General features: G+C 51.9%; 1 protein-coding gene across 3 annotated transcripts in view; it reads left to right on the top strand.

Moving 5' to 3' along the window:
* Positions 1-3,345: 3,345 nt before the first annotated feature.
* Positions 3,346-15,285, top strand: part of SEC14L5 (SEC14 like lipid binding 5) — a 42,190-nt gene continuing 30,250 nt past the window's right edge. For 2 of the 3 annotated variants that reach the window (XM_070461039.1, XM_070461037.1), the window contains exons 1-2: positions 9,126-9,373; positions 9,989-10,103. In XM_070461039.1, coding sequence (XP_070317140.1) covers positions 10,041-10,103 — 63 coding nt within the window. In that variant the 5' untranslated portion in view covers positions 9,126-9,373; positions 9,989-10,040. Of the gene's footprint in view, positions 3,401-8,318; positions 8,553-9,125; positions 9,374-9,988; positions 10,104-15,285 lie in introns of those variants that run through there. The other variant, XM_070461038.1, reaches the window with a different exon arrangement.

Genomic DNA, 15,285 nt, shown 5'->3' on the forward strand with positions numbered 1-15,285 from the left:
GGGTCAGAAAGACAGGGGTCCATAGCCTCATGGGGAGGAAAGTCTAGGTGGTAACAAGTGAAGCAGCAGATGTGTTGACCATTTCTGATTTAAACTAGAGTTGCTCCTAACTCGGCAAGTTGGCCTATCTACCCGGTCTGGACCTGCCCAGGCCCTTTGTCTACTCTCTCTGCTGAGGTCAAACATTCCTGCCCTGGACCCAGGAGGCCCAGCCACGGCAGGCTAACCCCCTCCCCACCCCAGGCCAACCTCTGGTCACCGGCTCAGGCTTAATCCCCCATCCGGGCCTGGGCCTCGGAAGTGATGAGTCAACGCGAGCCGGCTCTGGACAAACACCCACCTCCTCCTGGCCCTGGGGTCCCTGCTCCACGCCCACCCAGTCCATCCTGTTCCCGAGTCAGGGCCCAGCCTCTGCCGGCCCCTGGGGGTGACTTGGAGCGGCCCTTGCCAAAGGAGCTTCCTGCAAGTGCTGGAATAGTCTGTCCTCTCAGCACGAGCCTCACGTAGCTGTTGAGCACTTGGAATGTGGCTCGTGCAACTGCGTGTTTAATTTTGCTGTTTACATTTTTTATTTACATAAATATATGACATGTTCATATCCGTTTCATGAAATTAAATAGCTGCCTGTGGCTGGCGACTGTCACATTGGGGTGGGGGAGCAGTCAATGACCGGGAACCATAGCTTCTCCCCAAGGCAGGGGCAGTTAGGGCCTCCAGGATGGAGCTGGGGGTCCCTTGGGGTCTGTTGAAGAGGTCAAGCTTAGCTTTCCATACCCATGGCTTAGCTTTCCGTTCATCCCTAGCCCCTTAGTCTGACCCAGCGTGGCAGGCAGAATCATCACCTGAGCTGATCTCCTAGCATTGGAGTGCGGGCTCCAGCATCGAGGGCCAGCCTCCCTCATCCCTCCTAGACCTCCGACTGCCTGTACTGTAGTTCTGCACCCCCCCAGCTGGTCCCTACACCCCTCCTCCAGTGAGGGGGCAGAGGTCACATCTGATCTGCTGAACATCCTTACCCAGGTCCCCTTGAAAATAGAGCTTGGGCTCAGGGACTTGGCTTTTGGAAGGGACCCTGGGGCACAGGAGCAGGAAAGTGGGTGGAGAGCATATGCCAGGGACAGCACATCGACCCAGGGTGGGGTCCTGCAGTGGGCTGCTGGTGGCACCCCCAGAGAAGACCAGTCCAAGTCCTATCCCACTGCAACCTGGGAACGCGAGCTCATTTGAGAAAAGGGTCTTTACAGATGTAATTAAATTAAGGATCTCAAGATGAGATCATCTGGATTTTGGGTGGGAAATGGCAACCCACTCCAGTATTCTTGCCTGGAAAATCCCATGGATGGAGGAACCTGGCAGGCTACAGTCCATGGGGTTGCAAAGTCGGACACGACTGAGCGACTTCATTTCCACTTTCACTTTCACTGCAAAATCCCATGGACAGAGGAGTGTGGTAGGCTATATAGTCCACGGGATCACAAACAGTCGGACACGACCGAGTGACTTCAATTTCACTGTATCCAATGGGGCTTACCAGGTGGAGCAAGTGGTAAAGAACCTGCCGGCCGATGAAGGAGACGTAAGAGACGTGGGTTTGATCCCTGGGTCGGGAAGACCCCCTGGAGGAGGGAGAATCCCATGGACAAAGGAATCTGGGTGGGGCTAAAGTCCATAGGGTCACAAAGAGTCAGACAGGACTGAGGCGATAGCCTATATGCACTGCGTCTGATGACAGATGTCTTTATAAGAGACAGGCAGAGGGAGGCTGGAGACAGAGACACGCCTGAAGAGAAGGCCATGGGATGCCTGACTGAGGCAGAGATGGGAACGATGAAGTTTGAGGAAGGAGGAAGTGGCCCCCAGCCAAGGAACACGGGCTCCAGAAGCTGGAAAAGGCAAGGAAACAGATTCTCCTCTCAGACCGTTCAGAAGGCACTAAGGTGGTCAACACCTTGACTGTAGCCCAGGGTGACTGATTTCAGCTTCCAGCTTCCAGAATGGTGAGATAATACATTTGTGTGTGTTTAATATTTACTGATTTATTTGGCTGTGTCGGGTCTTAGTTGCAGCATGTGAGATCTTGTTCCCTGATTAGGGATCGAACCGGGGCCCCCTGCATTGGGAACTCATGGGTTTAGCTGCCCCGATGCATGTGGGATCTAGATTCTTCACCACTGGACCACCAGGGATGTCCCCATTTGTGTTGTTTTTTAAAGCCACTAAGAAAATGGAATAAACACCATAGTGTATAGAAAACTGAATTTGACAACATATTAATGAATAAATGGACAAATGATAAAAAAAATAAATAAATAAAGCCACTAAGAGTGTGCTGATCCGTTACAGTGGCCGTGGGGAATTCACACATGGGGCCCTTCTTCCCTGCCCCACAGGGGACTTTGCCCTACCATCCAGATGACTTTGGGCCAAAGGAAGGTCATGACGGAGGTGGGAAGGAAAGGGGCAGGGGAGTGGGTGTCTCGTTCCCCTTCCATCTCAACGCCACCCTCTCAACAGAGTCTCGTGGGAAATGGACCCTCTCTCCAAGCTGTCACTATTTAGCACTATTTTGTTTTACCGACTTCTTCAATGAGTTTTTTTATTGTTATTATTATTGTGATAAAATACACATAGCATGAAATTTACCATTTTAATCCTGTTTTTAGAGGTTTTCTTGATGTGGACCATTTTAAGTCTTTTTGAAATTCTTTTTATTTATTTCTTATTTTTGGCTGTGCTGGATCTTCGTTGCTGAGTGGGCTTTTCTCTAGTTGCAGTGAGCGGAAGTTACTCCCTAATTGTGGCTTCTCATCGTGATGGTTTCTTGTTGCAGAGCACAGGCTCTAGGGCACAAGGGCTTCAGTAGTTGCAACTCATGGGCTCTAGAGCTCAGGCTCAATAGTTGTGGTGCACTGGCTTAGTTGCTTTGAGGCATGTGGGATCTTCATGGATCAGGGATGGAACCCACGTCTCCTGTACTGGCAGGAGGATTCTTTACCACAGAGCCACCAGGGAAGCCCCGTTTTTATTTTGAAAGTCTTTATTGAGTTTGTTATAATACCGCTTCTGTTTTATGATTTGGCTTTTTGGCCACTAGGCACATGGGATTCTAGCTCCCTGACCAGGGGTTGAACCCACATCCCCTGCCCTGGAAGGAGAAGCCTTAGATCTCCAAGGACGTCCCTTAACCATTTTTAAGTACCAGTTCAGTGGCATTAAGTGCACTCAACACTGTTGTGCAACCCTCACTGCTATATACCTCCGCGACTTCCTCGAATTTCTCATCTTGCAAAACTGAAACTCTGCACCCGTTAAACATTAACTCCCCTTCCCCCTGCCCCTGCCTCCCTCCCACCTCTGGCAGCCACCCCTCTCTGTTCCGTGCCTGTGAACCTGACGACATGTAAGTAGGATCGTGCAATATTTGTCCTTCTCTGTCTAACTTCTTCCACTGAGCACAATGTCTTCAAGGTTCATCCGTGGGCCTTTCCTTCCTTTTGAAGGCTGAAATATTTCCACATCACCCCCATTTTAAAGGAGGGGACACTGCAGCCCCATGTACTGCCGGAACACTGGGAGGTGACAGGGCCAGAACATGCACACAGGCCTGTCTGGACTCCAGCACCCGCCGCTCACCACCCTGCTACCCCGCCCCCTCTCAAGGGCCCTGCGACTCTGCTAGGGCATCCTACCTTCCCTTCTGCTTCCTCTCCTCCTCGCTGAGAGCTCCTGGGCTCTTTTGCTCACCTTTGGACCCCGACTCCACATTCAATGCCTGCTGGAATCCCAGAGTGTTTGTATGGAAGTGACTGGACTTGGGGGTGGGCTGGGGGTTGAGGTGGGAGGGGTCTGGCCATGCAGCCCTCTAGGTCAGGTTCCCCTCCCCTCATTCCCCTCCTTCAACTCCTGCTGACCCCAGATTCAGCCTCTGCTCCATCGACGCTGCCCAGTGACTAGGACAATCACACAGAGTTGTGCAGGCTACAACCTGCACATCCGTACATGACCACCCTTGCCAATGACCCTGATGGCTCTGGAGGTTCCCCAGTCTGGGAGGTCTCTGAGCCCTGGGGAGGAGGAAGGAACAGAATTAAAAGCAGCCCCTGGACAAATGAGATGTGATGCAGAAAGCAGACTGAGGATTGCCAGGACTGGGGGAAGGGGAGTAGGAAGGAGTGGCTGCTTTGATGGGTACCAGTTTTCTTTTGTGATGATAAAAATGTTCTGAAACTAGATAGCAGTGATGGATGCACAGCTCTGTGAATGCATGAAAAGCCACTGAGTTGTACACTTGAAAATAACTTACTCCTCCTGCTCTCCAGCTGAGTGCCACTCCCCAGTAAAGTCTCTGGCTTTGTCAGGAAAAAAAAGAGAGAGGGAGAGAGAGAGAGAGAGAGAAAATGGCTAAAACTTGTAATTTTCACGTTATTCAGTTCAGTTCAGTTCAGTCGCTCAGTCGTGTCCGACTCTTTGCGACCCCATGAATGGCAGCACGCCGGGCCTCCTTGTCCATCACCAACTCCCAGAGTCTACCCAGACTCATGCCCATTGAGTCGGTGATGCCATCCAGCCATCTCATCCTCTGTCGTCCCCTTCTCCTCCTGCCCCCAATCCTTCCCAGCATTAGGGTCTTTTCCAATGAGTCAACTCTTTGCATGAGGTGGCCAAACTATTGGAGTTTCAGCTTCAGCATCAGTCCTTCCAATGAACACCCAGGACTGGTCTCCTTTAGGATGGACTGGTTGGATCTTCTTGCAGTCCAAGGGACTCTCGAGTCTTCTCCAACACCACAGTTCAAAAGCATCAATTCTTCGGTGCTCAGCTTTCTTCACTGTCCAACTCTCACATCCATACATGACTACTGGAAAAACCATAGCCTTGACTAGACGGACCTTTGTTGGCAAAGTAATGTCTCTGCTTTTAAATATTTCATGTTATTATTATTTTTTTGCCAAGGCATGTGGCGTGTTCCCTGACAAGGGGTTGAACCTTGAGCCCTGCAGTGGAAGTGCAGAGTCTTGACCACTGGATGGATGACCACAGAAGTCCCATTATGTGTACCTTATCACACACACACACACACCACACACACACATGCGCGCTCAACTGCAGGGAGATATTCAAAGATGTGAGGTAGTTCCTGGAGTCTTCAAAACCTGCCACAACAATAGGCAGATAGGCGCGATCATTCTCGCAGGGTTAGTAGGAAGCAGCAGGTGGAGGCTAAAGGTCCTGCCCCTGGGACTGACTTCATGCCCCAGTGTTCCCATTGGATCAGCCCATCCTTTTGGGACCTCCTCAGGTGGCTTAGAGGGTAAAACGTCTGCCTGCAATGCAGGAGACCTGGGTTCAATCCCTGAGTCAGGAAGATTCCCCTGGAGAAGGAAATGGCAACCCATTCCAGATTCTTGCCTGGAAAATCCCATGGACGGAGGAGCCTGGGAGGCTGCAGTCCATGGGATCCCAGAGTCAGACATGACTGAGTGACGTCACTTTCACTTTCAGTCCTGGCCAGGATGCCTGGATATCTCTGAAGCTCAGGCTGGGAAAATCACACCTTTTGGGTACATCCACTGCAGCTCTGGGGGAAGAAGTCCTGGGTTTGACTCCCTTGCTAGCTGTGTGACCTAGGGCAAGTTACTCAACCTTTCTGTGCCTTAGTTTCCTTGTCTTTAAAATGAGGATTGACAAGAGTTTTGACCTGAAAAGGCTGTTTGTTTTAACTGAGGTATAGTTGGTTGTTGTTGTTCAGTAGTTCCACGTGACTCCGTGGACTGAAGCACTCCGGGCTCCTCTGTCCTCCACTATCTCCTGGAGTTTGCTCAAATTCATGTCCATTGAGTCAGTGATGTTATCTAACCATCTCATCCTCTGCCGCCCTCTTCTCCTTTTGCCTTCAGTCTTTCCCAACATCAGGGTCTTTTCCAATGGGTCGAGTCTTCGCATCAGGTGGCCAAAGTATTGGAGCTTCAGTTTCAGTCCTTCCAATGAATATTCAGGGTAGGTGTGGTTATAAAAGATAAAATGAACCATTTCAATGTGTACAATTCAGTGGCATTCAGAGCATTCACAGTGTTGTGCAACCCCCGCCTCTGTGGAGTGCCAAAACGTTTTCATCACTACAGGGGCTATTTTTGAGGATTAAGTGTTTGAATGTTTGTAAAGCCTTAGAACCATGCCTGGTATGTGCCTGCTCGAGTCCTAAGTTGCTTCAGTCTTGTCTGACTCTTTGCGATCCCCAAGGACTGTAGCCCGCCAGGCTCCTCTGTCCATGGGATTTTCCAGGCAAGAAGACTGGAGTGGATTGCCATGCCCTCCCCCAGGGGATCTTCTCGACCCAGGGATGGAACCTGCGTCTCCTGCATTGCAGGCAGATTGTAAACCGCTGAGCCGCCAGGGAAGCCCCTTGCCTGATTCAGCACTGTGCCAAGTAAGTGCTCAATAAACGTAGGGATGAGGGATAGAGAAACAGTGCTGTGACAGAAGCACGTGGCAGGTGGTGCTGTTACTGATTCGTTTGCCTTGGCTGGAGGAGCGGGGAGTTAGGCTCTCCCTTCCCCTCTGGGCCCCATTTTCCACTCTGAGCAGTGCGCATACACCTGTCACACCCCATTTCCCCCAACCCCTCTCCCCGCAGTGGCATCCTCAGGGATTGTGGGCAGGGGCGGCGCTGACTGTAGCCAGGAGTCCCGGAGCCTCCCCGCAGCCTCAGGGCCTCGCCTCTGCTCCTCCCGGCTTTTCTTGCTCCCACTCCTTGCATCTCTCATGCCACCCCCGCCCCATGTGGGAGGAGCTCTTGAGAGCCGACCTCCCCCACTTATGAGCGCCCCACCCCCCTCCTCAGGGCCCGCAATTCCTCAGCATCCTGGAATCCCAGAGCTGGGAATGACCTCCAGCACTGCCAGGCCTGTCCACTTTGAAGAACCACTTGGAGAGTTTGTTAAACAAGCAAATTCCTAGGCTCTTCCAGCGGTGCCCAGGAATCTGCATTTCAACCTTCGCCCAGCTGGGGAGTCGGGGGCAGTCTTCGGAGCTGGAGAGTTTGGAATCGATCGCTCTGCTTTTTCCTTCCAGGATATCCTTTATCCTTTAGCATCCCATTCTGTGCTTACTTTGTGCCAGCTAACGGCAATCATGCTGTAACAACAGGCAACAGAGTGAATGCTCACTACGCGCCCTGCAAGACGCCCAGGAGCGTGGGGGTTTTCCTGATGAACTCTGGGTACCGCGGCGCACCTCGGGGCTCCCATCTCCCCCCACCCCGACCATTCCCCTTCGTGGCGACGCCGGGAGCCATGGACTGTGCTGCCATCTTGTGGCAGGCATGGGACCCGGGGCGCTCCTTTTCCATTCTTGATTGTTTAGTAGCTCAGTCGCGTCCCACTCCTCGAGACCCCATGGACTGCAGCCCACTAGGATTCCTCGTTCTTCACCATCTCCCGGAGCTTGCTCAAACGCATGCCCATCGAGTCGGTGATGCCATCCAACCATCTCATCCTCTGTCGTCCCCTTCTCCTCCTGCCTTCAGTGTTTCCCAGCATTAGGGTCTTTTCTAATGAGTTGGCTCTTTGCATCAGGTGGTCAAAGGATTGGAGCTTCAGCTTCACCATCCTTGAAAACCCTAATCAAGAAAACATACTGGGCACCAATGTGCCAGGTCCCCAGTAAGATCCCATGGACTCTGGCCAGGCACATGAGTAAAACAGATAAGGTCTCTGCCCTTGTGGAGCTCACAGTCTCCTGGGTCAGAGCTACAAAGAGATAAAATGAAAAAGTAAATAAGATGATTACAGACTGTGACATATGCTAGGAAGGAAGCTAGGGGCTGGTTATCACAAAGGGCAACAATATATTTGCTAAATAGAGTGCTGTCTCCCAGTACACCTTCTCCCTGCCCAGGACTGTGGGTCATGCAAGAGCAGGCTAGCCTGTCCGATTCCCTCTTGCAAATGGATAAAGTCACACAGGCTGGCACACAATAGGTGCTCAGCACATGTCAAGTGAATGAATACACGGAAGACGTGATTGTCTAGAGCCAGCCTCTTGGCTCCTCCAAGCCAAACAGAGAGGTAGAGCAAGAAGGAGAGCTATGGAAGGGATGCTGGGTCTCCTGAATCCTGCAAAGGCTGGAAGGGTTTGCGTGTGAGCTAAAATGAGAATGAATGATGGGGGAAACTTCACTCTACCAGTCCACCGTGTATTAAATTGTACCCTCACTCTGCTGGCTTCTTGAATCCCTTCCCTGGTTATTTTTTTCACGTTGGCATTTCCCCCCATCACACACAGTATTGTATTTGTCTTATTTAATGTCTCTCTCTCAGGTGGCGGTAGCAGTAAAGAACCCACCTGCCAATGCAGGAGACATAAGAGACGCGGGTTTGATCCCTGGGTCAGGAAGATCCCCTGATGGAGGAAAAACGGCAATCCATTCCAGTCTTCTTGCCTGGAGAATCCCATGGACAGAGGAGCCTGGTGGGCTACAGTGCATGGAGTGCAGAGTTGGACACGACTGAAGCGACTTAGCATGCACACACACACACTCCTCTCACTGAGAGGTAAACTCCACGAGGGCAAGGACTTTTTACCTGTTTTGTTCACTGAGGACTCTCCAGCGCCTGGCAAATCCTGACACTCAGCAGGCGCTCTATAAAGCGGGCAAAGTGAATGAAAGATCCCCAGCGGGGTCAGGAGGGCTCTGGCGTGTGGCCAGTGGAGGGACTAGACTCAGAGCCCAGGAGGAGAGGGTTGCCCGTTAGGGAACTGGCCAAACGTGAACTGAACTGGGACAAGCCTGGCTGGGAGGGGCAAGGGGGGTTAGACTGGGGGCAGAGCGAGACTGGGGTTAGAGCCTTGGGGCGGGGTCTCCCCGGGGCTGAGCCACCGCCGAGGCTGGGTGCTTTAGGGGAGGGACCCGGTGGAGGCGGGGCCTTCATGAGGCGTGGCCAGTCTGGAGGCAGGGCCGAGGTGAAGGCGCGGTTAAAGAAAGATGTGTAAAATGAAGGGCGGAGCTAATATGGGGTGGAGCCAGTTCGGGGCGGGGCCTGTCCTGAGGTAAATCTGGGCGGGGCCGGGGCTGAGCCGCGGGCGGGGGGTGGGGTGGGGTGGGGGTGGGGGTGGAGCCAGGTCAGGCCGGGATCTTTGCTGTCCTGGGTCCTGGAGCGCTCCCGCCCAGCAGGCCCCTCCCAGACCAACCCGGAGGGTGCAAAGTGAGCAAGACCCGACCGCCCAGCATCAGCGATCGCTGGCTCGGACTTCAGGGTCTGGGTTGCGCCCCGCCCTAGGTGCTGCGCTCTGGGCCAGGCGGCCGCGGAGGACTCCGGCGGACTCAGCTTCGCTCAGCCCCGGGTCTGCGTCGCCGGAGACTCCCAGGGCGAGGGTGAGTTGGGCTTTTGGGGAGCTTGGATGTGCCTACGTGCGTGCGTTTGCATCTGTGTGTGTGCATGTGTGTGAACGTCTGTGCGCATCTAGGGAACTGTGCGTGTGGAGCTGGGTGTGTGTGCAAAGTTGAGTTCGTGTGCAAGGGCTCTCTCGTGTGGGAGGGGAGTCGTGCATGTGTGTGCTTGTGTGGCAGAGGTACTGGTGAAGACGTGTGTACGTTAGGGGATCTTGGAGGAAAATGCGAGCGCAAGTGCAATGATTCTGTGGGTTGCGTGGGCGAATGAATCGTGGGGATGTTTCCAGCTCGGTGGCTTTATGGGGGTTTACCGGGGCCCCCAGCATGAAGGGACGAGAAGGGAGGAAAGTTTGGAGGGTACTGATTGCTCCTGAGGATCGAGTGTGGTCTGGGGCATTGGGTAATGGGTGGGGCAAGTGTTGGGGGTCTGACTGGAAGTAACTTGGGGCTCACATTGGCCCCCTTGCTTTGAGAGCTGGGGAGGTGTGTGGGTGGGTCCAGAGGGGTGGTGGGCCTACCCCTGGCCAGGGGGAGCTGAGGCCCGGGCTCCTGCTTCAGCTGGAGGGAGCTGCTCCCTCACCAGTCGCCCTCACCCAGGCTCAGCGCCCACTCCTGCCTGGCCGGCTCCTGCCGCTGGTCCTTCGAGAACATGGTGCAGAAGTACCAGTCTCCCGTCCGTGTCTACAAGCACCCATTCGAGCTGGTCATGGTGGTGAGTGACCCCTGACCCCGGGGCCCCTTGTGTGACAGTTGGAGGGCCCCAAGAGGTCAGCCATAATGGGAAGGAGAAGGAAACCCTCAAACCCCTAGATCAGAAGGAATTAATGAGCTACTCCGCTGACCGGATGGGTCCAGCTTCTAACCAGGACCCCTCTGCCATCCAATCTTTTGCCACAACTTCTAGGACCCTTGCGCACTGAGCAAGGCACAAGGTCTTTGTTTTCCTTGTTGAAGCTTATCTGTTATCTCAGTCTCCTTTGACAGAAAAAGGGTATCACCAAGCTGCTGCCGTCTTTTGTGTAGTGATCGTAATAATAATAATAATAATGATACATATACAATGAAGATGATGATAGCAACCATTTGTCCACGGTTTGCTAAGTCTTTACATATGTTGTTTGGTTTAATTCCCAATAGCTCTTATTATTCTCATTTTGCTCCATTACACTGACACTCGGACAAGGATGGTCTTAGGCTTGGCGGAGGGAAGAGGTGGAGCTGGGCTGGGATCCACATGGGGGGACTCCAGAGCCTTGAGTTTAACCACAACACCCTCCATGTCCTCCGTCTGCTCTCACACCCCCTCCCCTCCCCGTCCAGGAAGCTGAGACCAGGGGGTAGGGGGGCACATGTGGGCAGGAAGGGTCTGGGAGCAGTTGTTTATTGGGATTCAGAAGAGCTGTGTGATGTAGAATTGGCTCTCGCACCCTTGGTCTCCTGGATCAGCAGTCTGAGCCCCTGGGGCCAGTGCTGGGGTTGGGCCGCTGTGGGTTTCCTTCTTGATGCCATCACTCTGTCTCTTGGAGCTTCCCTACTCCATAGATCAGGGGTGACGCTGTGGGGTTGTGATGAAGAGTCGATGAAAGAGTGCCTGGTGCCTTTGGCTCAGCACCTGGCATGTAGTAGGTGCTCACTGAATGCGGCTCTTCCTGTAATTATACCGCATGGTGTTATCAGTGATGATAGTGAAAGTGTAAGAAACACCAGGATCCACTCTCATCCTCCTCATCCCATTCTTGGTTGCTTAATCCCAGCCTTTTACCCAACGACTTGCATTGTTGGATAGAAGGCCCTGTGTGTGTCCTCCCACATCTCTTCTGTGAATCTACCTACATATATGTTTATAGTCACGTAAAAGATTAAAAAGCATCATTAAAGTAATCATGCTGTGCGGTTATGTGTGGATGATGCCAGGTCAGGAAAGTAGCAGGGGCAAGCCTGGGGTTTTATCGACAAGCTGGGTGACCTTGGGCAAGTTACTTAACCTCTCTGAGCCTACACTTTCCGTCTCTAAATTGAGGACTCATGTTGCTATTGTTGTAGTCGCTAAGTTGGTGTCCAACTTTTCTGTAATCCTATGGACTAGCCTGCCAGGCTCCTCCGTCCATGGGATTTTCCAAGCAAGAATACTGAAGTGGGTTGCTATTGCCTTCTTCAGGGGATTTTCTCGGCCCAGGGATGGAATCTGCGTCTGCTGCATTGGCAGGCAGCTTCTTTAGCACTGAGCCACCCTTAGTATGTTTAGGATTCTAAAAAAAAAAAAAAAAAGTACAGTCATTGCATTTTAACATAAAAATGTCCACTAATGTAACACTTAAGACTATTAATAGGACTGTTGGAGGACTTCTACTTAAGACTATTAATAGGACTATTGGAGAACTTCTCTGGTGTCCAGGGGTTAAAACTCAGTGCACCTAATACAGGGGGCCTGGGTTTGATCCCCGATTGGGGGACTATATCAAGATCCCAGCAACGAAGATCCTATATGCCACAACTAACACCCAGTGTGGCCAAAAACAAAAAACAAAGACTAGTGGAGTACGTGAAGCATATTTCATCAGCTTTGAGTTCCACACATGCAGGCCGAAGGACTCAGTTATTCCCATAACTGTTAATAATCTTTAGGTACTGATGGATAAATACTTGTGGGACAACAGGAAATAGATGTTTTCAGATATGTATTACCTGTATTGTGCCAATTTGTCATTTGTATTTTTTTCAAATGCTGTGTTACCTTATCTCCATACAGTCCTTGTTCGGCAAAATGGCCCCAAACTACCCCAACATGGGACAAAGCCACTTTGCCAACTGTTTACAAAACATCATTGTCCCCAAAATAGCTGCATAACTCAACATAACTCGCTTGCTGTGTGGGCACAAAAGGGGTTTTCTGCACTTAATGTCGGTCTTTGTTTCTCAGCTAAACACTTGCCCTCAGTTTGGGTCAGATGCCGAGGAAGTTTTGGATGAACTTGGCTATTTTGACCACATCCGAGTGACCAGACGAGCTGGCCTTTTGGTTTTTCTGTTTAACAAAACTGACTTGAGAATCAAAACGTCCCTTTGAAGATATTCCACCATACCACTGAGACTGTGTTCGTGGAATTGGTTATAAAATAATACTAAAGTAACCTTTCTAGACCCAGCATTAATTTTTTTTTTAATTATTTTTCTCTTCCATTTAAAAAATATAACTAATTCAATGAATGGGCGTCTCTCTCCCATTTGGGCCAAATTCCTTGACATGAATTCTGTTTCTGAAGCTTGGAATTCCAGGGACCTTTGCTTTTTCCTTTCTTGATAGCGTTCTGTATTGGGTTCAGAACAATGAGCTTGTATTCTCTCGGTAAGCAGAAGAAAACAGTTAAGACAATGGAGGCAGCTAGTATCCAAGGCTGGCAGAATCCCTGGTCCCTTTGAATGTGGGGTCCCTGGAGGTGGGGCGGGGTCTTTGTGGAGATCCTGGTATGGACACAAAGGCTGTGGTTTGGACGGTGGACTCCGGTTACCTGCGCTCTGAAGGTCACTCTCTGGTCAGCCTATAGCCGGTGCTGAATGATTTCCAGCTCCTCTGGGCTCTCCTGAATGGGTGGAGGTTACGAGTCAGATTCTCCAGGCTGGCCCCTGGCTCTGGGTTCTCACCTGTGAAATGGAAGTAATGAAGTCCCCCGCTCTTCAGAGGGGCTTCCCAGGTGGCACTAGCAGTAAAGAACCCGCCTGCCAATGCAGGAGACAAAAGAGACCCGGGTTCGACCCCTGGGTTGGGAAAACCCCCAGAGGAGGGCACGGCAACCCACCCCAGTATTCTTGACCTGGAGAATCCCATGGACAGAGGAGCCTGGCAGGCTGCAGTCCATAGGGTCACCCAGAGTCAGACACGACTGAGGCGACTTAGCACGCATGCACGCACGACCCCATAGCCTGGGCACACAGTCAGACATTCCAGATTCTGACTCTGATGTTCAGTAAACATCTGTGCGCCCGTGGCTGGGACGGCTTCAGAAGTGACCTGTGTGCCTCTTGTCTGTCCACTGCCCAGGTGTCCCTGTGGGGTTCAAAGCCCTGTGGCTTCAGGTCATCTTAGATTCTGCAAACCTTAAGAAGGAAGATGGCATGGAGTAGAATTTCCTGGACAATAGGCTGGCTGATCCTGAGGAGGAAGGGTTATAGAGGTGAGGGCTGTCGGTGGCAATTGTGTTAAAATATTAAAGACCTGGACTTTTGTATTGATAAACAGCCTGTAATTTAGCAAATGGGTTATTAATAAGGAGTAGCTACTGAAGGTAGATCCTTGCAGCCCAGGTCAACGACAGTTGCAGTTGAAATCATTGTTAGGGATGTAGTTTTAATAAAGCAGCAGGGGCCTTATTTAAATGTGTTTAAATTAGTTCCCTGGAGCCTGTCATCTGATTCCGTTGCTAACAGATTAAGGGAAGCAACATTTTCCACCCTGGATTGCTTCCAGGGCCCTGACCGGCTCCTACTGGGGCTGGGAGAATGGAGCTGATCCACTACAAAGTCATCTTCAGATTTCAGGGGGTCCTGAGATCAGCTTTCGGCCCTCATTCATTTGTGAATGCATGCATTAATTCATGCATGAACGCATTCCACAAATATTTATTGAGTTTCTGTAGTATGCCAAGCATCGTACCAGGTGCCAGGGCTACAAAACAGTGTCATTCTTAGCACTTTTTCTGAAATGCATCATTATTCTGTTAATTTGCTTGCCTACTTGTTTACATGGAATTTGCTTGCTTGTTTATATGGGTCTTTTTCATTAGGCTTCAGAAAGACGGAGACCTTGTCTGTCTTGTTCTCATTGTCTTGACTTGGTTCTCTTGACAGGATCCCTTCCTGCCCTCACAGAGCTTGTAGTGTGTGTGTGTGTGTGTGTGTGTGTGTGTGTGTGTGTGTGTGTGTATGAGAGAGAGTCATTCCAGGCAATACCAGGTAGCAAGATTTGTAGCGGGGAAGAAAGAATAGGGCATTGTAGGAACAGACAATAGGGCTTTCCCGCTGGCTCAGCGGTAAAGAATCCACCTGCAATGCAGGAGCCACAGGAGACATGGGTTCTATCCCTGGGTCAGGAAGATCCCCTGGGGGAGGACATGGCAACCCAGTCCAGTATTCTTGCCTGGAGAATTCCGTGGACAAGGCTACGGTCCATAGGGGTGCAAAGTGTGGGACATGACTGACGACGTGGCTGAGCACGCATGCACTCGGGAACACGGAGAAGGGCCCGTTGGTCAGCAGCCAGAGGCCTTTTAAATCAGCCACACTTTGCAGTGAGGGGTGGAGAGGGAGCCTGCCTGCCCCTCTGTGCCAAGGCCGCTGGGACAGAACGTGTCTCTCTGAAGAAATGAAGGCGGCTTAGTTGGGCTTCTGTGAACCCACAGGGTTCAGTTCGTCCCTTCAAGGACGTTGGGAGATTTGGGAAGGTGTGGAAAGTGGGTCGGAGGAGGGGTTTTCATCCCGGAGGTGAGAGGGCGGGCTGGGGGTTTGGTAGGGGATGGGGCAGGGAGCAGAAGTGACCAAGGCCAGGTGCATTCCTGAGACATTTGGAAAATCTAAAACAGCGTTTCCCTCCCATCACCATGCTGACCTAGTGCTACATGTCGAGACCCCCTGGGCTGGCCTCGCTACCTCCCTCTCTCCCCATCAGAGGCACCAGCTGATCCCGGAAGTCCGCGGGCAGGGAGCAGGTTCAGAGCAGGAGAGTCCCCTGCCCCGCCGGGACCTGCGTGTGGCTGAGAAGCTGCAGCAGGCTTTCGGGCAGTGCCCGGGGGCCCGGGCGGCTGGGCTGTATGCTTCCCCAGGGCTGGAGACGCCAGCCAAGAGGAGGCCCCACCCTCAGCAGGAAGGAATAGCCACCAGGTCCCGCTAACACCACAGCC

This window comes from Odocoileus virginianus, chromosome 33 (genome assembly GCF_023699985.2).
Source record: "Odocoileus virginianus isolate 20LAN1187 ecotype Illinois chromosome 33, Ovbor_1.2, whole genome shotgun sequence".
NCBI lineage: Eukaryota > Metazoa > Chordata > Mammalia > Artiodactyla > Cervidae > Odocoileus > Odocoileus virginianus.